This window comes from Vulpes vulpes, chromosome 14 (genome assembly GCF_048418805.1).
Source record: "Vulpes vulpes isolate BD-2025 chromosome 14, VulVul3, whole genome shotgun sequence".
Lineage (NCBI taxonomy): Eukaryota > Metazoa > Chordata > Mammalia > Carnivora > Canidae > Vulpes > Vulpes vulpes.
Window position 1 is genome coordinate 74,748,667 of NC_132793.1, and position 26,692 is coordinate 74,775,358.

General features: G+C 42.9%; 1 protein-coding gene across 2 annotated transcripts in view; it reads left to right on the top strand.

The window, feature by feature from the left end:
* Positions 1-22,000, top strand: part of SERINC5 (serine incorporator 5) — a 104,247-nt gene extending 82,247 nt beyond the window's left edge. For both annotated transcript variants that reach the window (XM_025998040.2, XM_072736919.1), the window contains exons 7-12: positions 578-673; positions 3,816-3,942; positions 11,088-11,154; positions 14,669-14,708; positions 15,273-15,417; positions 17,492-22,000. In XM_025998040.2, coding sequence (XP_025853825.2) covers positions 578-673; positions 3,816-3,942; positions 11,088-11,154; positions 14,669-14,708; positions 15,273-15,417; positions 17,492-17,639 — 623 coding nt within the window. In that variant the 3' untranslated portion in view covers positions 17,640-22,000. The remainder of the gene's footprint in view (positions 1-577; positions 674-3,815; positions 3,943-11,087; positions 11,155-14,668; positions 14,709-15,272; positions 15,418-17,491) is intronic.
* Positions 22,001-26,692: the final 4,692 nt, after the last annotated feature.

Consider the following 26,692-nt stretch of genomic DNA (forward strand, 5'->3'; position numbering starts at 1 on the left):
TCTCAATGAACGCTGAGCCTCAGTTGCCTTCCTCGTCGACCTGAATTGGTATTCCCAAAGGTTTTTTGTTGTTATTGTTGTTTGTGTTTTTGTTGTTGTTTTGTTTTGTCTATTGACAGGTCAAACTTTTTTCCATTGTCGTGGACTTTGTCTGATGGCCTTGTAGAATCTGGAATCCATGCCCTATGAAGTCTCACTCACTTATCACATAAGCTGTGTGGTCTCACAAATAATGATGGTGAATTTTCTTCTGAGGTCTTAAGATTTAAAAGCTAGTGTTATGAACCTCAGGAGGACTAGGCAATATGTTTAAATACAGTTGTTATTAAAATACTGTGGTGGAGAACTCAGCAGAACACGGCATCTCTAAAATAACAAGTGTATCAGTTTTGTCCCCTTCACTGTCTTTTTAGTGTTTTTTTGGAAGACACATATTGACTTCTTGTTTCCTTTAAAGATAGGAGTCCAAGTTTGAGGAATGTCATTTGGGGATGGGGACCTTTTTTTTTTTTTTTTAGGCTTTCTTATTTTTGAAACTTAAAGCATTATGTTAAAACCTGTCACTTTCATTTTCCAGGACAGCCACATTCCGGGTTACTACAGTCAGGGCTCATCAGCTGCTATGTGACCTATCTCACTTTCTCGGCTCTGTCCAGCAAGCCTGTAGAAGTAGGTAAGCCAGCTTCTTAGGAGAAGTGTGCTTGTGGTATGAATATTTTCATTGTGGAGGAAGGGCTATGACTCTACTGTGCTGCTGTTGAGAATGTCAAAGATGTGATAAATTGAAATAGATGATCTAGATTTTTCGCTAAATAAAGTCCTTAATGTGGGATACCAAAATGAAAATTTCTTCTGAGTCTTCCCACTATGTAACAAAAACAGGAGCAATCATGGGCTGTTGAGTTTGCTTTGGGGCCTAATCTGCATTTTCCTGCTCTGCATTTTCAAGAAACATTACTGTTTTGCTTATTTTATGTTGTCTTTTTTGTTGGTTATTAATTTACATTTCTTCAGGTGGTCATCTCTTTGTAAGACAGAGTGGGAAGAGCGTGGGAGTGGGAAGCAGGAGACAGGATTTGAACCCAGCTCTTATCATTTGTTGACTGTGTGACCTTGAATTACTCATCTTAAATAATCTTTATGTATAGAGACAACAGAACATGCATGAGCTTGGGAGTTAGATCGCTGGGGTTTATAGCCTGGTTCTACCACTTTAGTAACTAAAAGTAGAAGGTTATTTACCTCTCTCTGCCTAGATACCTTGTCTTTAAAATAAAATGTGCTATCTTTTCTCTAGAATGAAAAATTGAAGTTAGTTTTCCTTTTTTTACTTTATTTTATTTTGTTTTTATTTTTATTTTTTATTTTTTTAAGATTTTATTTATCCATGAGAGATACAGAGACAGAGGCAGAGGGAGAAGCAGTCTCCATGCAGGGAGCCTGATGTGGGACTCAATCCTGGGACCCCAGGATCATGCCCTGGGCCAAAGGTGACACTAAACCACTGAGCCACCGGGGCTGCCCTGTTTTCCTTTTTTTAAATGTAGAAAGTAAATGCAAAGATAATTTTGAAAGTTTTATATACATGTACTGTGTACGAGTCTTGTCTTTAGAGCTATTTATAGTGCAAAAGTGATACAGTTGTAGGTCTTAAGTACAGTCTATCCTGGATTTAATTTTTTTTAATAGTTCTATCTTGAGTAAGTTTATTTAAGTCTAGTTTCTTTAAGACTTTCATTTATGACTTAATTTTTGGTTTTAACATGAGGTTTTTGGTTAGAGTATTTTTCTCTTAAATGGCAGGTATCACTTAAAAACAGAAAACTTACTTTTAATTTCAGGTGGTACTACTTAAATAGAAAAGTTCATATTTTGGTCAGTTAAAAAAAACTTTTCGTTGGCCTAAGAATAAAGATTCCTTACACCACCACACACACAGTTATTTTTGATGTCACAAATGTGAGTCTAGCTGCTAATACATAGAGTGTGTATGTTTGTAAAATGGTTTGTTTGTTTATTTAGAGAGGGGGAAAAGGGGAGAGGGAGAAAGAGAAGGAGAAGGAGAGGAAGAGAGAGTATCCCAAGCAGGCTCCTGCCCTGTGTGGAGCTCGGTATAGGGCTTGATCTCACAATCTGAAGATGATGACCTGAGGTGAAAATCAAGAGTTGGGTGTTTAACCAACTGAGCCACCCAGATACCTTGACTCTCAAAATTTTTAAGAAATCCAGGAAACATTAGAATATTCCCAGGTCACACGCTATTTTTAAAATTTTTTTTTAAAGATTTTATTTATTTATACATGAGAGACACAGAGAGAGAGGCAGAGGCACAGGCAGAGGGAGAAGTAGGCTCCATGCAGGGAGCCTGATGTGAGACTCGATCTCGGGTCTCCAGGATCACACCCTGGGCTGCAGGCGGCGCTAAACCGCTGAGCCACCGTGGCTGCCCTAAACCTTTTTTTTTTTTTTAAGAGATTTTATTTTTAAGTAATCTCTACCCAACATGGAGCTTGAACTCGTAACACTGAGATCAAGAGTTGCACGCTCCTCTGAGTCAGTCAGGTGCCCCAGGATGTGTTTGTGTTTAGAACTTGTTTTTATTTTTATTTTTTCTTAAAGTAGGCTCCACGCCCAACGTGGGGCTTGAACTCATGATCCTGAGATCAAGAGTCACATGTTCTACTGACTGAGCCAGCCAGGTGACCCACATACACTATTTTTTACCCCACCTTTGCACAGATAATTTTATTCTCTCCTGTGGGTGTCAGCAGTGTTCATAGACTATAATTTGAAACACTGAGAAAGCACATACGTGAGTGAATATTGTCACATTTCTTTACATCATGATTGAGTAACTATTAACCAGTTATGTCTATTAAATACAGTGAGCAAAAAATGACGTTTATACTGTTCCCTTGTAAACAAGGCTCTTGCGTACAATAGTAACAAATGGAATTAATGCATACCACGGTATTCTTGAGGGAAGAACTTCTCTTTAAATAAACTCTTGTTTATTTTTTTTAAAGCACTGTAGATTTAGCACATTTACAAACCTGATCAATAAAAAGAAACAAGATGTGTGTGTGTGTGTGTGTGTGTGTGTGTATTTATATTTAAAGAAAATGTAGAGGGGCGCCTGGCTGGCTCAGTTGGTAGAGCATGCAACTCTTGATCTCAGGGTTGTGAATTTAAGCCCTGTGCTGGGTACAGAGATTACTTAAAAATGAAATCTTAAAAAAGAGAAAAAAGAAAGAAAATGTAGAGAAGGGGACCATGATGGGAGACCTTTCCTGGAAAAGGAGGTAAGAAGTAAGCAAAGGATGATAGAATCATGACCATCCTATTACTGACTTCGTGTGGCTTTTGACGAGGTGGCTGTTGCACAGCTAATACATATTTGGTTCTGAATAGCTTCTACAGGCTTCCAGAGAGGATCAACATGGTGGGAACTCAAGAATGTCTACATGCTACTTCTGTTCAGAGTTTGCTAAGTCAACTGAAAAATGGATCTAGTTTTACTTCTTACTGTTTGAATAGTACTGAAAAGAGCAAGACTGTCACTACATCAGGACACAGAGGAACCCTTTGGCGCTCAGCTGGAATCTGAGGGTCTTGTTCTAGGAGGCTGCCTAGGTGGGAGGGGGGGCTTTGAAATCGCAACACTCTAATCTGAGTCGAACGAGACTGTGGAGTAGAAGTTTCCAGCAATAAGCCTTCGCTCTTCTAAGCTGCCCACATTTTCCCAGAGTGAATGTGTCTGTGAACTACACAGGCTTTTCTAATTAACTTTGATTACTTTGTTTTTTCCTTGCAAGCTCTGGATGAGCATGGGAAGAATGTTACAATCTGTGTGCCAGACTTTGGTCAGGACCTGTACAGAGATGAAAACTTGGTTACTGGACTGGGTACCACTCTCTTGTTCGTGTGCATCTTGTATTCATGGTAAGTCTTACACACTTGAGGCCATCTTTGCAAACTCTAAAAGCATGGAGAAGAATTTAAGTGAGCTTTAGCAACTGCGAGGCCGCAAAACAAATCCCATCTGAGGATGAGGGAAAATAGCTTGAAGTAAAAAGTTTGCATTACAGTGTGGAACCTCAGTGTTTGGGCTTCATTTTCCTTACTTCTATTTATATGGGTAAATATAATAGATATAGAGTACGTTGCAACCCTTGAGAAAACGGTTGAATATTAGTTGTTAAAGTATTATTGGAGGGCCAGGGAGTACAAAGTAGGGAAGAAATGGTATGTGCCAGAAGGTTTTGGCAGCTTTCTAATCCAAGGGAAATACCATTTGTTCTGCTGATGGAAAGAGTACAAAGCTCTACATACATGGTCATTTTGTGCTTGGCCCAAGAAAGACAGGAAACGTCTCTTTTCTTTTATGCTGAAACCCACAGTGCCATTAAAGCAGGCGGTGTTTCACATGCTCGTGGTGGGTTTGTGCCACCTTGATGTAGAATGTTCAAAAGATGGCCCCGGGGAGGAACGTAACCCATAGAAACAGCTTAGTTCCTGATGCTGAGTACATAATTCACTGATAATTAGGCTTCCCTTTGGCAGTGATCTTCTCAGGTGTGGGGTTTACTTCTGTGTTTTATGTTTTGTTACGTTTCAACATATAAAAATTTCATCCTGTCGAAGATGCACTGTCATCTTCCTCTGGCTGAAACTGAGGAATCCTGGTGGTGCTACCTTATATAAGTAAAATGTCTTTGTGTACACACGTGGGTGTTTTCTCTTACAGCTCTAAAACTCCCTACTGTTAGAAAGGAACCTGAAGGCAGACATTTTGGAGACACAGGAACTGAATTTTTAGAATACTTGTTCAGTCACGTGGTAGGCCATGAAACGCTTGCTCGTGTTGCAGGTGGCTGTTCCAGTGAAGATTCTATCACACTGATTCTCCTCCTGTCCCTGGCGTAGCCACAGATTCTGCTTGTAGCAGAAAGGCCCACGGTGACCATGTCTGGCCTTTCATTTTTATTGATTCCATAGTTGTTTGCTGTGTACCTGCTGTATCCAAAGCGGTGGTGGATGGGATTCGGGCCCGAGTCAGTGAATGCTGACGTAAAGCCACCCAAATTTCGAATGCTGATTCTCACCTCTTTTTCTGAGTAAGCTTTTTCTTCCTGAGTCTGTTTTTATTGGGCTTTGGGGGAGAAATGGCAGCAGCACGGCTAATTTCATCATTTATCCCTCAGGTTTTTTTCTGTATTGGCATGTCATAAATATTGGCAAATTATGTGAGGAGAAAGTAGATGACTAAATTGTAACGATATTTAAAAATAAAATATAGGGGTGCCTGGGTAGTTCAGTTGATAAAGCATCTGCCTTCGGCTCCGATCGTGGTGATCTCGGGGTCCCCCTCTGCCCCTCCCCATGCTCATGCTCATATTCTCTCTCTCTCTAATAAATAAATAAAATCTTTAAAAAACATGACAAAAATAAAATATAGTTGTGTTTACATATATAGAAAAAAAATCACCATACCTGTAATAGTGATGTTTATAGGGATAACTTTATTCTGTTGTGTTTGCTTATAGTAAGGTCGCATTTCTCCTGTTTTTGTATTACTAAAAAAAAAAACAAAAACAAAAAACTATAAAGATATTTGACAGAATAAAATTGTGTGTTTTTGCAGATTGCTGAATGCCTAATCACACATGTGTTTGCTGCTTAGGTAAAATAGGGCTTAGATTTGCTATAAATCCGTTAATGGAAAGATGACAACAATTCTACTTAGTGTTGATAGAACTGCCACATGGTATTATTTTGCAGGGTGGGATTTTTCACCCTGTAAAGATTTTCCCTGCTACTCTGGAGTGAGAGTTAATAAATAAAACCTCACCTCTTTTGGAATTTAGAGGCTCCCCAGTGGAGGCTGATATAACTGGTTTGATATTTGCAAAAGATAATTTTCAGAGCTGACCGCAGCTATTTAAAATCTGTGTAAATGCCAAAGCAAACATTACTGAATATTAGTAATTAAACTGCAATACAGTGGTGCCTGATGGAAGGAGGAGGCGGAAAGCAGCATCCACGCAAGGGGGGGGGCGCTGGAGTAACCAGGTGGCCTTGGGAGCTTGCGTGATACAGGACATCAGTGAAGCGCCAGGCTGGAGGGCTGGGAGATAAGTGCTGTAATGATGTGCTGCAGCGCCAGGAGGAGTCAGCTTTCAGGACCTGGTAACCAAACGTCTTGGAGCTCCCAGAGAAGGGAGTTCAGGCCCAGTAGGGCCTGGAGATAAGGGATGCTACTGGGAGGGGGAGGCATCTCAGGTTTTCAAACCTTGACTTCCTAGGGGTGGTGTTTCTTGCCAGACTCAAGATTGAAAGGCGGGAAGATGTCATAAAAAGAGGCTACATTGAGTGGAAACTGTCATTTAAAAATGACTACAGGGCTATCTAGAATCCCTTTTTTAAAAAAGATTTTATTTATCCCCGAGAGACACAGAGAGAGAAGCAGAGACACAGGCAAGGGGAGAAGCAGGCTCCATGCAGGAAGCCCGATGCGGGACTTGATCCCAGGACCCCAGGATCACCACCTGAGCTGAAGGCAGCTGCTCAATCACTGAGCCACCCAGGTGTCCCCCTCCCCCTGTTTGAGGTTCAATTAAAGTGAGCATGAGTGGGGGGAGGGCGGCAGCAGAGGGAGAGGGAGAAGCAGTCTCCCTGATGAGCAGGGAGTCCAACGCAATGTGGTCCCATACCAGGCCCCTGGGATCATGACTTGACCTATAGGTAGATGCTTATTAATCCACTGAGCCGTCTGGGCACCCGTCCTTTTTTTTTTTTTTTTTTTTTTTAAGATTTTATTTATTCATGAGAGAGAGAGGCAGAGAGGCAGAGACCCAGGCAGAGGGAGAAGCAGGTTCCATGTAGGGAGCCCGACGTGGGACTCGATCCCAGGTCTCCAGGATCAAACCCCGGGCTGAAGGCGGTGCTAAACCGCTGAGTCACCCACGCATCTCCCCCACCCCCCATCCTTTTTTTTAAAAGGTTTTATTTTTAAGTAATATCTACACCCAGTATGGGGCTCAAACTCACGTCCCCCAGATAAAGAGTTGCATGCTCTCCTGACTGATCAGCTGAGTGCCCCAGGAATATCTAGAGTCCTTGGTAAGGATTGTAGGAAGCCTCAAGATGCACAGTATGAGCTTCACACATTTTCACTATAAGTCCCAAGATTGCTTGGGATTGGGGTTAATTTTTTGGTAAGGTACTAGAAGGCTGATTGCACTACCTCCTCACCTAACCAGGAGCCAGCTGGCCCTACCCTCCCTGCCCCAACACATACTTGTTTAGGGTGCCCTCATGCTGGCCTCTACACTCAGTTTCTTGTTCTCTGTCCCAGGTCCTACATCTGGGGCACTCACTCTGAGTATGTTTTGTTTTTGCTGTCGTAGTTTGAAGGAAGGGCTCAAACATAACCTTTCCAACTGAGGCTCCTCTTTCTCCAGACGCCCCTTCTGTTGTACTCAGGCATTATTGCTGTGAAGAAGTGTCACAGCTTGGACCCCATGCATAGGTTCCCCACTGGCTCTTTGTATAGGTCCATCCCTATCCCTCCTGAGACTCCCTAAAGCCTGGTCTTTGGATAGGCCCACCATCTGACACCCCTTTAGCCGCAGCCTCCACAAACTATTCCTTAATTCCCTCCTTGATCTCTAGATTTTGGCTGAAATTGTTATTTTGTTGGCTTCAAGTCCAAACTGTCTAGTGAGGCAGGATCCTGGAGTTAATCAGCTTAAGTTCCCTTGTCATACATAAAAGGGAAACTGAGAGGCAGAGAGCCTGTTTTTGTGATTCCCCCTGCCCCCAATCTCAAGAACCCTCTCCTTGGGCTTTCGTTGCTAGAGTACTGGGAGAGGCAGGTTCATAATCATTTTTCCCCCTGGGATTGTTGAGAGTAAGGTCCTTCGGTGAGGTACAAGGATAAGCTGGATGACTTGCCTCATTATTAGGAAGTATTTGTGCTATAAAATGGTCCTGGCTATTTTGGTTTTAACTGTGCTTATGAGGAAAATATTATTTAAATGATTAGGAACTTGGGTATAAAATTGGAAAACCCAAGAATCTTTATTAAATGTCAAATAACTTGCTAATTTGAAATGAAATATTCATGGAATAGGGCAGACCGTGTGGAAATAAGTACAAGGCTGGTAGCCAGAAAACTTTTAAACTGGGAGTTGGGAGTTGGCAAATCAAGGTATCTGGGGGTTTTTTGTGTCTTCTTTGTCTGCTACCTTTATTTGAGAAAGGAGGACAAGTTAAAGTAAATGGAGGAGTATACAAGCTTTGGGAGTCTGGCCAATCTGTCACCTATCAGCTAGAAGTTTACATGGCTCTGCTTTGGAGGGTGTGTCAAGGCCTCCCCCCAGTTCATACGACTGTGGTCTCCTTTGGGAGCTATGAGTCACAAGTTACACTGTGCTTGGGAGCATAATTGAACTTCACACAAAGGGTGGGAATAGTCATGAGATCTCCCAAGGGCCCTGGGAGGGAGCAGAATCAGTCTCCAACAGGAATGTCTGTGCGTGTTCCCTAGAGATTTTCTTTGATCTAGGGGAGTTTGGCCAGTTCCCAAAGCAGCTGAAGCAGGTGTGGAGGGCCACCTGCATTTTGAATCATTCTGCCAATATGGAAGAGGCCCTGGGCATGGCAGTGATGGAGGGGAAGCATTTTTTTGTTTGTCACAGTAACAACCAGCCACTGCCGGCTTCTTTGGAGCGGGGAGTAGAGATAGTAAACAGGCTATGACTTGTCTATATGGTGACACCCCCAACCAAATGCCATCAGTCTTCCTTCCATGCCCTACAAGAAGCAGTGGGTGAAAGTTGCTTGCACTTTAGCTCTGGAAAGCACTCTAGTTCTGCGTAATCCAGGAATTGTTGAGCAACATGTCTTGCACTCACCAAACAGATGGGTCTGAGTAATAGAATGTGGACAAGAAGAATTTCCTAGGCTTTTAAGGAGTCTGGAAAAACAATGTTTCCTTGGTAATTCGAAGAAGAGTATTTTGTGGGCAAAGGCCATGACCGAATTATAACCATATTTGATAGTAGCATGTACTTCTAGAAGCCCTCTTTCATTAATGATGAACTGAATACAAAAATATATGTATTTTTTAATTAAATCCAATTAATTAACATATAGTGTATTATTAGTCTTAGAGGTAGAGTTCAGTGATTCATCAGCTGCATGTAACACCCAGTGCTCATTACATCCTGTGCCCCCCTCAATGTCCATCTCCCAACCCCCTCCCCCTCCATCAATCATCAGTTTCCTGTGATTAAGAGTCTTTTATGGTTTGTCTCCCTTTCTGATTTCGTCGCGTTTTATTTTTCCCTCCCTTTCCCTATGATCCTGTCTTGTTTGTTAAATTCCACAAATGAGTGAGATCATATAATTATCTTTTTCTGATTGACTTACTTTGCTTAGCATATTACCCTCTAGCTCCGCCCTCATAGTTGCAAATGGCAAGATCCCATTCTTTTTGATGGCTGAGTAATTGAATACAGGTGTTTAGAAATAAGAACAAAAGCTTCCCCATTTCATGCTCTGGTGATGGAAGTGAAGTGGCAGTGGCCAGAATCAAAAGCTTTTTTCTTGAAAACATTTTATTCCAAAGAATTTAGAAAAGTGCAGTATTTATTCTAACTCTTTTAAATAAGGAATATCATCTTTCAGGTAAAAATTGCAGATGATTGATCTCTAAAAGTTACACTTTCCTCCACAGATACGATACAGCATATTTTTATTTTATTTTAAAGATTTTATTTATTCATGAGAGACACACAGGCAGAGACACAGGCAGAGGGAGAAGCAGGCTCCCTGCAGGGAGCCCGATGTGGGACCCCATCCCAGGATCCCGCCCCGAGCCCTCCAGGCATCCCAGTACAGCATATTAAATCATAATTCACATGCAGAAAATACAGCATGTGCTTACATGGAGGAGCAAAGTGTATGTGTTTGGGAAGTAGCTCTAAAATTCCTCTGATGGGGCTCCAAGTCAGGAAGCGAGGGTGCTTGGGTCTCAGTCAGCATCCATCTGTTCAGAGCAGAAATGAAAGTGACGCTATTGGCTTGGAGTGGCCCACAAAAGAAGCAGTGCACTTGGATCCCAGAGGACCTTTTTGTGAGGAAGGCTTTTTATTGTTTATTTGCATTTTATTGATCTCTCCTCCTCCAGAAAGAGGATGAGAATAAGTGGAGAAGGCTGGGTCGCCTCATGGGGTTTTTTTGGTTGAAATGAGTCTGTTAATTCCTGCTTCTCCTGTGGCCACACCCCCGCCTCCAGGCTGGCACTTAGGATGCTAGAGGCTGGGGATTGTCCTCTTTTTCAGAGTGCTCCAGGGCTTAGAACAGGGCCTTGACACATGGCAGGCCTTCAGTAAATATTTGCTAAATGAATTTATAGGGTTAGCTGGAACCCTGAGTATTGTATATATTTGTTTGCTTAAAATGTCCCCCTTTTTCCCCCTAGAGGAAATACCTTTTTTACCCCCCTGTAAGCCAGATTTTATAATATTTTACCTCTCTGGGTATAAGGAGAATGGTGGGAAGAATTTTTTTTTTTCTGATCACACTGACAGCTACTCTTGAATTTCCAAACAGAAAACTTTGTTCTGCCAAAAGCCGATAACCATAGTAAATAATTGTGACCTTTGTTTTTCATGTCCTTCCTTTTTTTTTTTTTTTTTTTTTTTTTAAAGCTGTCTCTGGGTTCTTCTGTTGGTTTTGATTCCTTCCTTCTAAGTGAGACTCCTCAAAAGTTGGGGAAAGATAAAAGGGAAATCAGAAAATCCTTTCGGCCTGGTGTTTGAGGGAGGAGAGGTAAAAACCAAGATAATAGGACCAAACATATCTTACTTCTTTATCAACAAACTTCTCTTTGCTTAAAATGATCTAATGCAATCCACAGAAAAAGACATCAACTATAGAATTGGTCAATTTTGGAATTAAGTGGGATATTGACAGACTACTTTTAAGGAGCCAGAACTGGAGTGAGCCTCCCATTAGAGCACTGGCTAAGCTCCCAGCCTTTCCTTTGATAGGATGTAACGTGTGTGTTTATTCCTTAGCTTGACATCGACGACAAGGTCAAGTTCTGATGCTCTGCAAGGGCGATACGCAGCTCCTGAACTGGAAGTAAGTTCATTTCCTTCTCTTACCCTGCTTCATCTCTGAAGACCTATTTATATTTCAGGAAGGCTCTTTATGTGTGTTGCATCTTTATGGAGCTGCATTCCATGATCCCGTTTTTCTCCTCAGGAAAAGAATACAATTTTTGTGCAGAAAAAAACAATGTCCCAAGTATCTACAAGATACGATGGGATTAAAATGAATCTTTGCTTTTCCTCCAACAACATTAGCCTCTCGTGTGGCATTGCTGCCCATCTTCCACCAGAGACCTGGGTAGCTTTGTCAGGCTGCTGACTGCTCTTTTCTTCTGTCATAATGGAATGTGTGTGTGTGTGGGGGGGGGTTAACTTCTAGTCCATTCTTCTGTGTCCTTCATATATAGCATGACCATGAGATTATGTGTAATCGCTGTGCTGCAGAAGGAAAAGGGTGGACAAGGGAAGGAACAAGCATCTGCTCCGTGCCACACCACTGAGCATTGTCTATATATTAGCTTGCTTGCTTGCTTATTTAGAAATTATTTATTTATTTGAGAGAGAGCAGAGTGAGGGAGAGAGCATGAGCACGGGTAAGTGGCAGAGGGAGAAGCAGACTCCCCGCTAAGCAGGGACTCCCGGACATGGGACTCGATCCCAGGACACTGTGATCATGACCTGAGCTGGAGGCAGATGCTTAACCAACTAAGCCACCCAGGCGTCCTACACATTAGCTTATCTAAGTGCATCAGTACCGTCAGGTGGGCACTTCACTGGGTGAAGAATTGGGAACAGGAGGTGTTCAGAGAATCAGAGTGGTAAGCAGATGCCTATCGGTCAGCAGGATGTCTGTGATTTCCTTACTTGTGCAAGTCTTCTGCTGGGGCCCTCCGTGGGACATCCACCGAGGTCAGGCAAGGTCTAGTCACATAGAGGCAGCCAGGAAAAGACTGAGCCCTGACCCCAAGAACGGAAGGAACAGGAGATTCCAGTGATGACTGAGACTTAGAGCACTTGCCACATGCCAGGCACTGTTCAAAGCACTATTTTTGTGATTTCATTGCATCCTCATAAAAACCCAGTAAGGGTTTTATCTCTGTTTTACAGAGGAGGGAGACAGAAAAGTTAGTGATGCTTCTGATTTGCTGGCATGTGGACTGTGCACTCTGGCTCCAGAGTCCATGTGGCCCCAGTGCTGCTGCCTGAGAGCTGAGCTGCTGGCTCCTGGCCCTGCTGCGCACCCGGCCTGGCCCCCGGCCCCAGGCCGCATCCTCCAGCTCTCCCTGTGTCTGTCCAGATATGGGCACCCTTCTCTGCAGCTGGGTCTCTGGGCATGGCCTTTCTTGCACCTGAGCTGGAGATGGTGACGGCTATGAAGGGTTGTCAGTCTGCCAGCAGCATTCAACAACTCTTTCTGTCACTTAAAAAAGGAGAAAGCTCTGCTGAGGCTGAATAGGTTTACTGCCTCGCACACAGAAGAGGGGCTCTAGAAGGCAGGCGTTTGTTCTCCCCACGGCGGGTAGCCACCTGCTGAGGCCGTGTGCCATGGCTTCAATATCCCTATTGTGTCGAGTGCAGGCTCAAAGAACAGCAAGTCTCTAAGTTAGATTTGAGAGGATGTTTTCCTTCTCATTCTAAGGAAAATGTCCCAGTGTTTCCTTCTGAACTGGAGAGCATGTAAAACGGAAGTTGGTTTGCTCTCCTCGCATCAGGTTTCACAGGCTATACCTTTGAAAGAGTTAGTAGTTTTTATGCTAAGTTAGGCTTTAGGGGAACGAGGACCCCAGGATACGGTGTCTTGAGCCCACTGAATGGTTAGTGAGTCTTGGACTGTGTCACTTGGTCCAAGATCTGTCAAGGCCATTCCCTGTGTTACCAGTTTCCCTGATGTAGTAGGCAGACGGGCGTGGCCATGAGGTGTGCAAGTGGGATGAAGGCTTGAGCTCCTCTATCCTTGTCTCCAGTTCTGTGTACTTTCTGTGTACTTTCTGTCAGCCAGAAAGTGCCAAGGACCCAGTACTCCGCAGCTGGTCTTGCTACGTGTAATGTTTCTTACTCTGTTGACCAGAGCCCTTCTGGAGTCATGTATTAATTTTTCATAATCCAATTTTTATTAGTTGTTTTTTTAAAAAAGATTTATTTATTTATTTATTCATTCATTCATTCATTCATTCATTCATTCATGAGAGGCACACACAGAGAGGCAGAGACACAGGCAGAGGGAGAAGCAGGCTCCCTGCGGGGAGTCTGATGTGGGACTCGATCCCAGGACCTTGGAGTCATGACCTGATCCAAAGGCAGATGCTCAACCGCTGAGCCACCCAGGCGTCCCTAGTTAATTGTTTTGAGTAGATCAGAAACATGGTACAGAATTAAAAACTGCCAAAGACTCTTCAGAGGAAAGGATCCCATCCATCTATCCCAGACCCCGCCACCCCTGCCTCCATAGAGGCAGACAGTTCGGCAGCCTGATGTTATAGGAAATGTAGGTGGGCCGCCTGCTTCCAGAGCCCTTAGCTTTACCGTTTCTGATTCTGCTAGCTCCACTGTCTCCTAGACATCACGTGCTACCTGTTGCTGCTTGTGAATCATGGACCTTGGAGTTCCCATCCTGCATGTTTTTTAAAAGGTTTTATTTATTTGACAGAGAGAGAGAGAGGGAGCACAGCAGGGGGAGCGGCAGGAAGAGGGAGAAGGAGGCTCCCTGTGGAGCAGGGAGCCTGATGCAGAACTCGATCCCCGGACCCTGGGATCATGCCCTGAGCCCAAGGCAGATGCCTAACCCACTGAGCCACCCAGGCGTCCCCTCCTCCCCCAACTCCTGTATTTATGTTCCAGCTCTGTCACTAAACTAGTTTTGCACTTCAGGCCAGTTATTTATCCTGCCTGCCCTCAGCTTTCTCAATTGCAAAGAGGATGATAATCCAGCAAGTAGAGCAAGTCATCATCCAGAATGAGCTCATGAGAGTGAGGACCCGTCTCATTCCCCTTTTGTAATCAGGTTGTGTTTTCCAGAAGCAGCTGCCAAGGCAGAGTTGACTTGTGTGGTATCTATTAGGGAGAACACAGGTGGAGGGGAAGGAGGCAACTCTGGCCTGAGAGTGAAGTTGAAGGGTAACATAGGCTGGACAAAGCCTCTGTGGGTCCTTTTGGTGCTCCAGAGCAGTATGACCCATCAGAGCTGTCGCCAAGGGTCAGAGGCTGCACCTTCATCCCCCTGCCGTGAGCAGTCCTTCAGCGTGGGTGGCCCAGGAAGGCTTGCTGTCTGGCAGGGTGCAGTGTGTGGGAGGGAAAGGCTGGGGGCCGCTCCCCGCACTCCCAAGTAGCACCTTGAAGGGGATCTCGGCGGCCCACGTCCCTGTCGCAGCAGAGCACTTGGAAGGACAGATGCTTAGCGAAATCCTTTGGACCGGATAAGATGAGCGCAGTTCAGAGCCTGCCTACAGTCACACGGCAAGGCTTGGCACATCACCTGGGTGGCCACTGGGGCTTAACTGACGTGGAGGTAGAAAAGCCACCTGACGTTGTTGGGTTTGCTCTTCCAGGTAGCCCGGTGTTGTTTTTGCTTCGGCCCGGATGGAGAGGGTAAGTAGAGAACTTGAATGGTAAGAGGAAATTTTTATTCCAAAGGTGGTTTATTGTTGACCTCCTTTTCACGCTCTTCCTGAATGATTGCTGGGTTTTATCTGTTCGTGTTGGCTCTCTGTCTGGCAAGAATCAGTTTCTGTTTTGGCCTATATGTAAGTCGATTTATACAGTAAGATTTAGAGAAGGACAAAGTACAGTTTTCAAAAGAATGAAAATTTAGAAAATTTCTTGCAACTTTCTTTTCTTGGATTGGAGCGTCCCAGGGGCTTGAGAACTTTTGCCATGCTCGCTCACTTCCCTCTGAGCTTACCCTAGGTTTTCTGTGTATAAGGGCTCTCTTCTGCTCTGTTCAAAGGAATGTGATGTTACATAATTCATCCTGTTGAGGACATTTCTGTGGTTGGGTGGGGGTTTTATGCTGAGAGTGTAGATGAAGTTGTCCGAGAGTACAACTTTTCTACTCAACAGCTCCTGGGATGTAATGAGTGAGTGTGGCTTTGCTAAAGTGGCAGGCGTGCATATGTTCACTCACAGGGCTTATGTTCACTTTGTGCTTCACAGACACTGAGGAGCAGCAGAATGTGAAGGAAGGACCACGGGTCATTTATGATGAGAAGAGAGGCACCGTCTATAGCTATTCCTATTTCCACTTTGTGTTCTTTTTGGCTTCCCTCTATGTGATGATGACCGTCACCAGCTGGTTCAAGTGAGTGGCTCATTGTCTTAGACATTTTAGAGGGGACAGTCTTAAGAAAATCAAATTAAGTCCTATTCTTTAAGTGCTGAGACCCACTGGGTCGTAGATCCCATCTCCTGGAGTCAGTGAAACTCTTCTCCAAGTCCTGCTATGCTCACCTACACAGAAACAGTCCTGGGGTCTCAACAGTCTGTGGGCATGCTTTTAACCCTGGGACTTGGTAGTGCTCACTTGCTTAATGCAACTTTAATAAAATGAAAGGTTGGAAGTGGGGGGTGGGGTGCTGGCTGGCTCAGTCAGTGGGGTATATGACCCTTGACCTTAGGGTTAATTTGAACTCCTCGTTGGGTGTAAAGATTACTTAAAAATAAAGTCTTCTGGGAAACAAACAAAGGGTTGAGGAAGGGGAGGAGGGTGGTGGGTTGGGGTAACTGGGTGATGGGCACTGAGGAGGGCACTTGATGGGATGAGCACTGGGTGTTCTATTTGTTGGCAAATTGAATTTAAATAAAACATTTTTTAAATAAAATCTTGGAAAATAAAAGGTTAACTGCTTATGGGCGGTCTTGAGGAACATAGTATAAGTAATGGAGGGAGAACGTGGAATTCTTAAGCAGTCATCTGCTTTTAAGAGAAAATACCTTTTTTTCTATTTTGCATTTTGTTTGCCTTTTTATTTTACACTTTTATTACAAAAGCTTATTTTACACTTTTATTACAAAAGTTTAAGGTTTTGTTTATTTGAGAAAGAGAGAGAGAATACGAGCTGGTGGGGAGGGGCAGAAGGAGAAGCAGACTCCCTGCTGAGCAGGGAGCCCGATACAGGGCTCATTCCCAGGACCCAGGGATCCCGGGATCATGACCCGAGCTGAAGACAAATGCTTAAATGGCTGAGCCACGCAGGCACCCCTGAAACATCTTTTTAAACATTAAAATACTAATGTGGTAATAAGGGGTAAGTAGCCCCCCGCCCCCACCCCAAGCCCCGCAGCCGGTGCTAATGTGGTATGTAAAACTCCAAATACACACAGGATAGACATTTAGGCTCACTGTGCTTTGTTTTATCCATTCATGCAGCAACTATCTGAGGGGCTGCTGTGTGCCTCACTGCTGTAAATGGCAGGCTTATAATCTAATGGAGGAGACAGACCATGATCCAAATAAAATACCCTGTGGCAGATTGCACTATTGGGGAGAAAGATGAGGAAGAGGAATGCGGAGTACCAGGTGGGGTTTGGAGATGGTGGAGATAGCAGAAGGCTTCACTGGGGAGATTTTTCCAGAATATGATTTTTCCCTTCTTCTAAGGGAGAAGAGAGGAGGGAGCTTCTAATGTATCCGTAGTGGTTCTAATGCTTTGATGATTCCTGGAAAGTTTTGGTGTGGAAAACTTATAGGATGGAGGGAGCCATAATTAATAAGGCAGAAAATAACAGATGCTGTCGAGAATGTGGGAAAAATTAGAATCCTTGACAAAACCTCCTGCTAGGATTGTAAAATGGTGCAACCACTTTGGAAAAACATTTTGGCAATTCCTCAAAATGTTAAGCCACAGTTGTAGTATGATGTGGCTGTTCTAATCCTGGGTAAATACCCAACAGGGGCAAAAGTATGTCCACACACAAGCTTCTACACACATTCATAGCAGCATCACTTACAACAGCCAAAAAGTAGAAACCACCCAAATGTCTATTAGCTGATGAATGGATAAACAAAATATGCTGTCTCCACGCAATGGAATATTACTCAGCAATAAAAAGGAATCAAGTATTGAGCCATGCAACAACATGGCCTTAAAAACCTAAATAAACCTTAAAAACCAGTCATACGAGGCCACATGATTCCATTCCTATGGAATGCCTAGAATAGGCAAATCCACAGAGATAGAAAGTAGATTAGTGGATGCCAGGCTCTGGGAGGAAGTGGGCAAATGGCGTGAGCTGTATCTGAATCGAGCTGTTGGGAAAAAACAAAACCAAGAGAGGCTGGAGGGGACGGGAGCCAGGGAGACGCCTGCTGGAGGGGACCTTCTCCCCGCCTGTTCTCTTCTTGCTCTGACCACAGTTGGCTCTCGTTTCCACAGCTATGAAAGTGCCAACATTGAAACCTTCTTCAGTGGAAGCTGGTCCATCTTCTGGGTCAAGATGGCATCCTGCTGGATGTGTGTGCTGTTGTACCTGGGGACCCTGGTTGCTCCCCTCTGCTGTCCCTCTCGGCAGTTCTCCGTGTGATGGGGATCCAAGCAGGCCTGCAGCCTGGAAGTGATGTCATTTGAGCAAGTGTCCCAGGGGTCTGAGCAGGGACTGGTGCTTTGTGAAAAGCTGTCATCCTCTGGCTGGTTTGAGTGGGTCTGAAAAAGGCTTTCAGGGGGGGAAAAATGACCTGATTAGCTTTTGAATTTGGAAAATCAAAAAGAAATAACCATGTTAACCCAAAAGAATTGAGATTTTTCAACCAAGCGGATCCTGAATGATGATATAGTTTGTGTTGTTGTATCTTAGCCCTAAAAACTGGAATAGAAATTAGCTAGTATTTTCCTCCTGTATGTTTTCACCAAAACAGAGTTTGAGGCATGACAGGGATCAATCTTACCTTGTCATTCTTATCCTTCAAATAGAAAAACTTGCCAAAATCTTGAGCCCTCAGCCCGGGGCAGAATGCAGACCCCTCTCACACACCTCAGCCAGGAGCCTCATCCCCAGCGGGCTCTGCAGATGGCACTTGTCCTGCAGGCTCCTTGCTCATTTGGTATATTTATAGGGTACAAGAGGAAGCACCTGCTTTTAACTCCACCCTTGTGCTGTTTCCTCCTGGCCCCCACATATTTCCCTTTGGAGCTGTGATGCTGGGAATCATAGCTTCACTCTTCTGTCCTGGCCCTTCCCAGAGGTTCCCCTCATCCTTCCCAGGCTTGAACATCTTTGCTATAATGTGAAAAAGCACAATTTACCATCACTACCATGTGGTCCCCCATTGTATTATTACTGCCCGATCCGAGTTACTGCAATAATTGTGACTCCTTTTGTAGTGTTATTCATGTGATTATAGAACAGTATTCATGTTGTCTTTGCCTGAGCGACGGAGGGCTATAGTTCTTCCTTGTTTGTGCTATTAATATTAATAACACTCTAGGACCTTACCCAAAAGGCTTCTTCACGGAAGTCTACTGCACCCTTCTTTTAGTTATAAAAGTCAGCCGGCGTCTCTACCACCTTGAGGCCTTTGAAATTGTAAAAGCAAAAGGGCTCTTGTTTCCCGGATCTGGAGTGTGGCCACAGTGTTCATATCCACGGTGGTGTGCTGGAGTGGATCGGCCGGGGGAGGAGCCCAGGCAGCACTTCACCCTGGCTGACCAGATAAGGCCTATCGTACAAGTTGTAGAAGTGGCCAGATATACTCAGAAGAAACGGTGGGGGGGGGGGGGGAGGGTATTTAATTAAGCCATAAACAGCATCCATGGAGATTTCCAAAAGTATGTACTTGTAATAGGCATAAGAGATTTGTCTTGAGGCGGCTGCCCAAGAGATGACTGTGTTCAGTGGTGACGTGTCCTCGGTCAGTGAAGAGTTTTCTCGGTGGAAAGTCTGTTAGAGACCCCAGTTGAGACCCGCTGGGGATGCTCCTTTGAGTGTCTCCTGCAGGGTAGAAAGGGTCCTCTGGAGCTCGCTGGCACAGGGGTCTGTGTGTGCCCTACTGAGCTGGGCAGCACTGGCTTCCCATGTGCCAAAATGCTGGTGTAGGGAATTAGTCAAATTCTTCATTTCTACTCCTTTGCCCCCCTCCCGGGAAAATAAGCAGGGAAATAAATTCCGGGAACATATTACTCTAGAATCTTGCCTTATTTATAATGTTTGAGCTTCTGTTTTTAAAGGCACTCGTGTATAGGCGAGAGCCTTATTTTGTAACCTTTATTCAATTTCTTTTTTGAGGCCAAGAAGCTCTGAGCTTGGTGGTTGAAAGGTCCTCTGGTGTCACACAATGGATAGCCACCACGCGTGGCCCCCGTTAAGCCAGTGGGACTGGGAACTCTGTGGGTTGGGGACAGAAGCTGCCTCAGTGGCTGTGCAGTGACGCAGGGCTCCGGGTAAGCTGGGATGGGCTTCAGGAAAGACCATGAGAAGAGTAGATCGAGAGCTGGGCTGCTGGCTTCCTAGTGTTTTCTTCCTGCTAGGCTCTGGCTGGTCTGGGCAGCCAGCTCTGTGACTTTAGAAGTGGCCCCCAGGGCAGGTCACACAGGCCAGCTGACGAGGCTCCTGTTCCTTGGCTGGCCTCTGTTGGCAGGCTTCCCCTGCAGAAAGCAGCTCAGGGAAATGGAAAGGAAAGGACGTTCATTGCCAGTGACAGGGCCCTCAGAGCTTCTCTTCGGCTGGCCCAGCCGGCAGCTTAAAATTTGGTTTGTGTCCCAAAGTTCTTCTTGAAGTTTAGTCTGACTCAAGAGGAAGAGATGCGGTCACTCTGATTTTTATTCTCAACTGAGAATTTAAGAAAGTATCTGAATGAGGAGGGAGAGGTGGATATACTCTAACAGCTGAGGGCATAGAAATAAGTTGACTCTAATGATTATTAATTGTAATGAACAATTCTCAGGTGATGAGTCCATGTTTGTGGGTTTAAAGAACCTACATTCTTGTGCTATTGTGATTTAAGAAACTGGAAAAATTGTGCCAATTGCTTTGAGTTGCTGTAATGATGGTGTTCATTTGATAAATTCACTGATCTCTTTTTAAAATAATTTTGCTTCCTACAACTTTTTGTACATGATTTTGAAAAAGTACATTCCCAGTAGCTGCTGGTCAGACTCCTTTAGCAACGCAAGTGCAAGAAGTTTTTAAAGAACTCTATGTGTATGTTTCTTCTGTGCTATTCCTTCAGTGTGGAAATGTTTTCCCTTCTTGTTTTCATGAATAAAAACACTAAGTGGGGGAAGGGATTCTTCTGGGAATGTTGCTGTAGACCTAGATATGTCATCTGACTAGAGATTTGTCTGTCAAAAACTTTGGAAACCCGAATTTGTCCTTACTGGGTTGAGTTTTTGTGATACTGGTTGGTTGGGTTTGCTTTTGTCCTCTTGGCTTCTTGGGAAATGGCTTGAAAGAATTGTTCCCCAGAGGTGTTGGGGGTTCTTTCGTGGAGTAGATGGACTGTGTGCATGTGGGCTGTTGGAAGGTGGAGTTACTAGAGATTTGGGGTTCTGGTGCCTATCAGGAATAGCCAATGGTTGGGTCCCTACACCTCATTTTCTATTTCCAGTTCCTCAGAGGATCCTTCATTCCGGATGACCTTTGTGTAGTGCTAATCCATACCCCCACCCCATATCATCCCCCTCTGCCTATTTAAGATTGTATACTTATTTAATTTTAGCCAGAAGTTTATCATCATTGGTGCTTCATGTTACCCTGCAAAGGGAATTCCAGAGCCTGTGTTTAAGTCACCTTGGCTTTATTCTCCTTTGACTGCCTTTCTAAGTAGCATTTCATTTTGGTGTACATTTGTGTTCTATTCCTCTTGGAAATGAGAGCAGTTTTAACCTGTAACTAAGAAGGATGTGACCTTGGGCTAAGACCCTGCCTGTCTGGAGAGATCCCTGGGTCCTCCTCAATCAGGGACAGTGCAGTAGTCACTCAGCTCGTGGAATTCTTTGTAGGATACTCTCCTAATCGAAGTAATAACTCCCTCTGCTTTGTTCTTAAGGCCACCGTGTTTCCCGCCGTCTTTAAGATGCGTGTAAAGCCTTACACACTCAGCCAGTGCTGCATTTCTGGCCGAGCTGGGCTCTCTCATGCTGGACCTGCCTTCCAGAGCTAGGGAGCCACTTATACACATCCTTCAAACTAATGCTGGTCGCTCTAAGGATCTTTATCTTTTTAAGATTTTCTTCCTCAGTAAATCACTTACAGAGGCATTCATTTTGAAAGGGGGAAATATTTGGCTTTTACCAAAGGTATTTTGTTTCTGTTTAAGCAAAATGCCTTCGGAAGAACTTAATTGGGTAAGGTAGATAAAAAATGCGTATGTCCACATCCACTTCTGTAGGAGTTTAATCATAGTTATGTGAGTAAAATGATGAACAACTCTTTAAGGTAATCCTCTGGGTGAAGGATCCTGGGAAATTCTCTCAGGTAAAGAAAGTTTGCAACAGATGTATAATATATGTCTTGAGAGTTATTTATGAGAAATTTAAGAGGATTGTTTTGCTTTTCTATATTAAAGATTTAAGGTTTTTTTTTTTTTACTTTGCAAAAACAAATTCTACAAAAGTTTTATAATTGTAACATTGTTAATTCTTAGAACTTTTTCGAAACAATTACCTGTAGCCAAATTATGTGGTTATGTTTTGCTCTGCTAGGATTTGAAATGTAATATGTGTGGTAAATTTACTGTTTGAAATTTATAATAGTCTTGGATATGGTTAGAGTTTTGGTAACTTTTTAAAAAATTGTTCCTTCTTCTAGTCACAAAGGCAACTGTGGGTTTATATTTGTTTTTTGAATGCTAATTTTTCTATGAAGCGTCTGAAGTTGACCAGTCTTTTCCTATGTAGAAAACTCAAAACTTGTTAACTCTGTACTTTAATAAAATTTAAAATGGAAAACTCCGTTGCTGCTGCTGTTGTTGTTGCTGCTGCTGTTTTCATTTTTTGTTTTTTTTGTTTTGTTTTGTTTTGTTTTGTAATTTAAAGTCCTCCTGGTAGTGTTTTCCGAAGATTGGTTGCCTTCAGATGTTAATCATTTTTCTCTCAAGCTCGTAAAATCTTTTCTGATACTTGAGAATGAAAATATAAACATGAAAACTCAACTCTTGTTTCCTTCACCTCTGAAAGCTTCTGTGAACTGCTTCCTTTTTCTGATTCTTCAGCTAGTGTTACACTATCTTAAATATGAGAAATAGAGTAGGTCTCTAAGGAAAGTAGTAGAAGTCTTCCAAAGATTTGGCTTTCCTAGACCTTTTGTATTTTCCCTGAAAATGTAGGTTTGAGTGGGATGGCATTGTGTCATTAGACCAATTTGGGAAGAATGGACATTATAACATTAAGTCCTCTGATCTAGGGTTATTTTTCATTCATGTCGGTTTTTAAAATTTTCTTTAGTAGCCTGGTATAGTATTTCTACTTTTATTAAAATATCTTTGTGTGAAATTTAATCTTGATTCTTCTAGTCCTTTTATTATTAAACATCCAGTTTCCTGAATGTTTAAATTATGCATATCACATAATGTAAAATTGACATCTTAGCCATTTCAAAGAGTACGGTCAGTGGTGTTAAGGAAACTCCTGCTGTTGTGCAACCAAGCTGCAGAGCTCTACTCATCTTGCAAAGCTGAAGCACTGTACTCATTAGACCGCAACTTCCCACCAGCCTCGGAACACCACTATTCTACTTTCTGTCTCTGTGAATTTATCATTTGCTTCATTTTGACCCTTTTGCTTCTTCCCACATAGATGCTGATCCTGTTCAGGTCTTCTGGCTCACTTGTACTTTGGGGTTCACAACCCACTTTTTGTTGCAATGTTGTCCATGCGGTTTTGGTTGTGCTAATTATTCTGCTTTTATGGGGGGAATTCAGGAATATCTAAAATCTCTGCTTCTGTCATTGCCATCATTTCTTCCATTCACTCTTGAATTGAACCCATTGCACCGTGGCTTTACACACACCTTTTCCCTGAAACTGCTTTTTCAAGTCATTGATAACCTCCGCGTTGCAGAATCTGTTCTCATCTTACTTGGTTTATCAGAAGCACTTGAAAGTATTAACTAAATTACCTTCTTCACATTTCACTGGTATTTATACACATCCCATGTTTTGAAAGGAATTGTCTGGTATTGTTTTCTTGTCCCTGTTCCCATTGTACTTAAGATCAGAAAAGGCAGATAACTTCTCAGTTCCCAAGTCTCTGCACTCACAGATCCACACCCAAGGAACCACCCCCGGGAGCATTGTCTACAAGTGGACGTGACTCCATTCTTAACTCAGCACCACTTTCTGGATCATCCTTTCATCTTCCATAAGGCCTGATTTGCAGCTAAATAGTTTGCTGCTTCTAGTCCATAATGACTGGGAGTCAGTGACTTTAGTTTGAATGAAACTGTCTGAATGTAAACTGGTGGTGCTTTTACTGAGTTCTTTTAAAAACATTGTATTCTGTGTGACTCTTAATGGGATTCACTAGGTCAGATAAAAACTATCTCCATTAATCTTTTCCAGATATACCTTCTCTACTTTCAGCTGCAGGTCCGAGTGCTGTGTGAAAATACTCCTATTCCTGCAGAAGCCTTTTGTGTAGCCAGGAGGATGTAAGAATCACTCCCTTAAATCTTTCTGAGGTTTTAGCAGAGAGGGCTTTACCTTGACCCCACATTTTACTAGTTGCATCTGAGAAATGATAAGTAGCTAGCTAATAAAATAGTGCTGTTGAAAATATTTCATTGAATGTGTTCAGATGTGTTGTTAAATGAAAAATAATTTAGAGAACTGTTGCAGTGCAACGCAAGTCCTGTGTGTATCTGAACTGTTAAAGAAGAAAATTATCCTGACACTCGTTAAAACAGCAAGGAAGATTTTATTCGGGACTTTAGCCATTAGAGTTTTACAGCAGGACAGAGATCAGGCTGTTAAAAATGACTGTAGGCCTAGAATGGAGTTGTTCACGCTAGGCTCCACGTCACCAAACAGACACATAATTTTGGTTCTCTCTCCCAGAAATCCTACACCAGTTAATCAGGAATCATGAGCCAGTTCATCAGGAGTCCCCTTATGAGCAATAATTAGGTAATCTGCCTCACTGATGCCCGCCATCCCTGAAGGAAAATAATCTTACAATAACCAATCCATGTCTTTGCCTAGTATAACTTCCTTGTGCCCCCTCCCTTCTGTCTCTTTCCGATTTCCAATTTTGTACGGCTCCTTGGAGCTCCTTTCTGTCTGCTAGATTGGATACTGCTTGATTTGAATCCATTTTTTAAAAAAACTCTCAAATTTTTAAATATGCCTCAGTTTATCTTTTATAGACTGAACTCTGAATACACCAAGGACAAGTGGGGTTGTAGAGGCAAAAAGCAGAGGGAGGGGGTCAGTGGATGGACATTGTAAGAGGAGAGATCAAGGGTAGGAGATTCTTGCTAAACTGACCTAACCAGATTCTTGCTACAGGCAGCTGGGGATTTATACATCAAAGGTGAATGATGACGAATATGAACAGATACCAAGGGTGGGAGGATTCTTGCTAAGACTGGGCTCTGCGGGCCTGGCAAGGACAGGATGGACACAGACAGTCCAGGCCTACTCAAGAAGAGAGCCCAAAAGAGCCAGACTACAGTTTGGTCAGAGAGGAGAGAGACCTTGTCAGAACCTTGTGCACAAGCCTGCACATCCAGAAAATGTACCCATTGCTCATCTCCACATAGCATCACCCTTCTGGAAATTTGGGCTTGGAACTGTAGATACAGCTGTAGAGTGGCTGCTGTCTTAAACCAAGGAGGTGAGAAACTTTTTTTACAGATTTATTTATTTTGAGAGAGAGAGTTGGTGGGGTTGAGAGGGAGAGAGAATGTCAAGCAGACTCCTCGATGATTGCAGACCTGCTTGACCTCACTACTGTAAGATCATGACTTGAGCCAAAACCAAGAGGCAGACACCTAACTGACTGAGTCACTCAGGCATCCCAAGGGGGTAGGAAACTTAAAAGATATTTTTAGTGACTTTGTAGGTATTATGGACACCGGGAAGAAGCCAGCTTGCAGGAGAGCTACAGGATTGAAGCAGACCTGCAGAGGAGCTGTTGTGAAAGAGAAGGGGGAGGCAGAGAGAGAGAGAGAGAGAGACAATGGGCTTCTGCATGTCCTATGGTGTCCAGTCCCCGGCTCTAATCCATTCTGGAATTCCAGTTTAATACGATAATGGTAGTTCATGTTTCTGGAGCCCTTGATGTGTGCCTGGTGTAATCATCACAAAGATCCCATGGCCCTTTTCTTTCTTTCTTTTTTTAAATATGTACTATTTATTTATTATTTTTTTAAAGACTTTATTTATTCATGAGAGAGAGAGAGAGAGGCAGACACAGGCAGAGGGAGAAGCAGGCTCCATGCAGGGAGCCCGATATGGGACTCGATCCCGGGACTCCAGGCTCATGCCCTGGGCTGAAGGCGGTGCTAAACCACTGAGCCACCTGGGCTGCCCCCAATTTACCTTTTCAGGTCAATTTTTTCTCTTCATATGTAGAGCTTTCTCTTGGTGAGGATTTGCATATGAGTAATCCACTGGGCCTCAGTGTCTTAAACAACTGAGTTTTTGGTTCAGTTTCTCAAGGACTTTACACCACAGGCCACTGTGAATTTCTGGCTCTTCCTTTGTGGCCCTCAGAGGCTACTTTGTAGATCCATCTTCTATATATTCTAGGCAGAAGACCAGGATAGGGCTCAGGGCTCCCTGGAGAGAAGCACATTGCATAGTTTAGGGCAAGAAACATGAGGGTCTAGAATATTCTGTTACTGCCAATAAACAATACTTGCAAAGACTCTGATGACAAAGTAAGTTATATCTAGTAATGAATTTTATCTAGAAATAAGTTCTGTAATCATAATAGTATGTAATGTATTTTTCTTCTTTTTAGGGTGAAAAGGTGAATAAGGAGACTAATTTGACTTATAATAAGTCTAATAATAATTACATAATAACTAACAATCATAATTATATATAATTAATAATTATGATTAATTATATTAATATAATTAATAAGTCAATTCATAAGAAGATATAGATAATTAAGTTTGAAGTCACTGTTTAAATGTTTAAGTTACAATTTATTAAATTTATATGGTTAAACTTTTTAGATTTAGTGTGTTTTAAATGTTTAGAAAGAGTCCATAGAAATGTGAACCTATGTTTTTGGGATTTTGAAGGACTTGAAAAAATGAAATATATTAGATGATTTGAATTTTCTAAAACTTAATTTTAAAAATTTGATAAATATTTGGGTATACTTTATATCAAATTTATAAGCCTAATCAGTCAGGCTTATACATTTATTAATCTAAACGAAATAAAATTAGATAATAAAATATGAACACAAAGCCCATCAATTTGTAAACAAAATTACATGAGTTTAAAGGCTTAGAAATTCAGTTTTAAAATACATTATTTAAATATATAAAATGTAAGTTGAAACTCAACTTACTTATTTCAGTGCCTGAAAATTCTCTTTCAGACATAAAAACTCAGATGACACTTTGGGTGTATCAGTCAGTGTAGGGCTAAGTTCTCCCGTGGTAACAAACAACTCCAAAAGTCT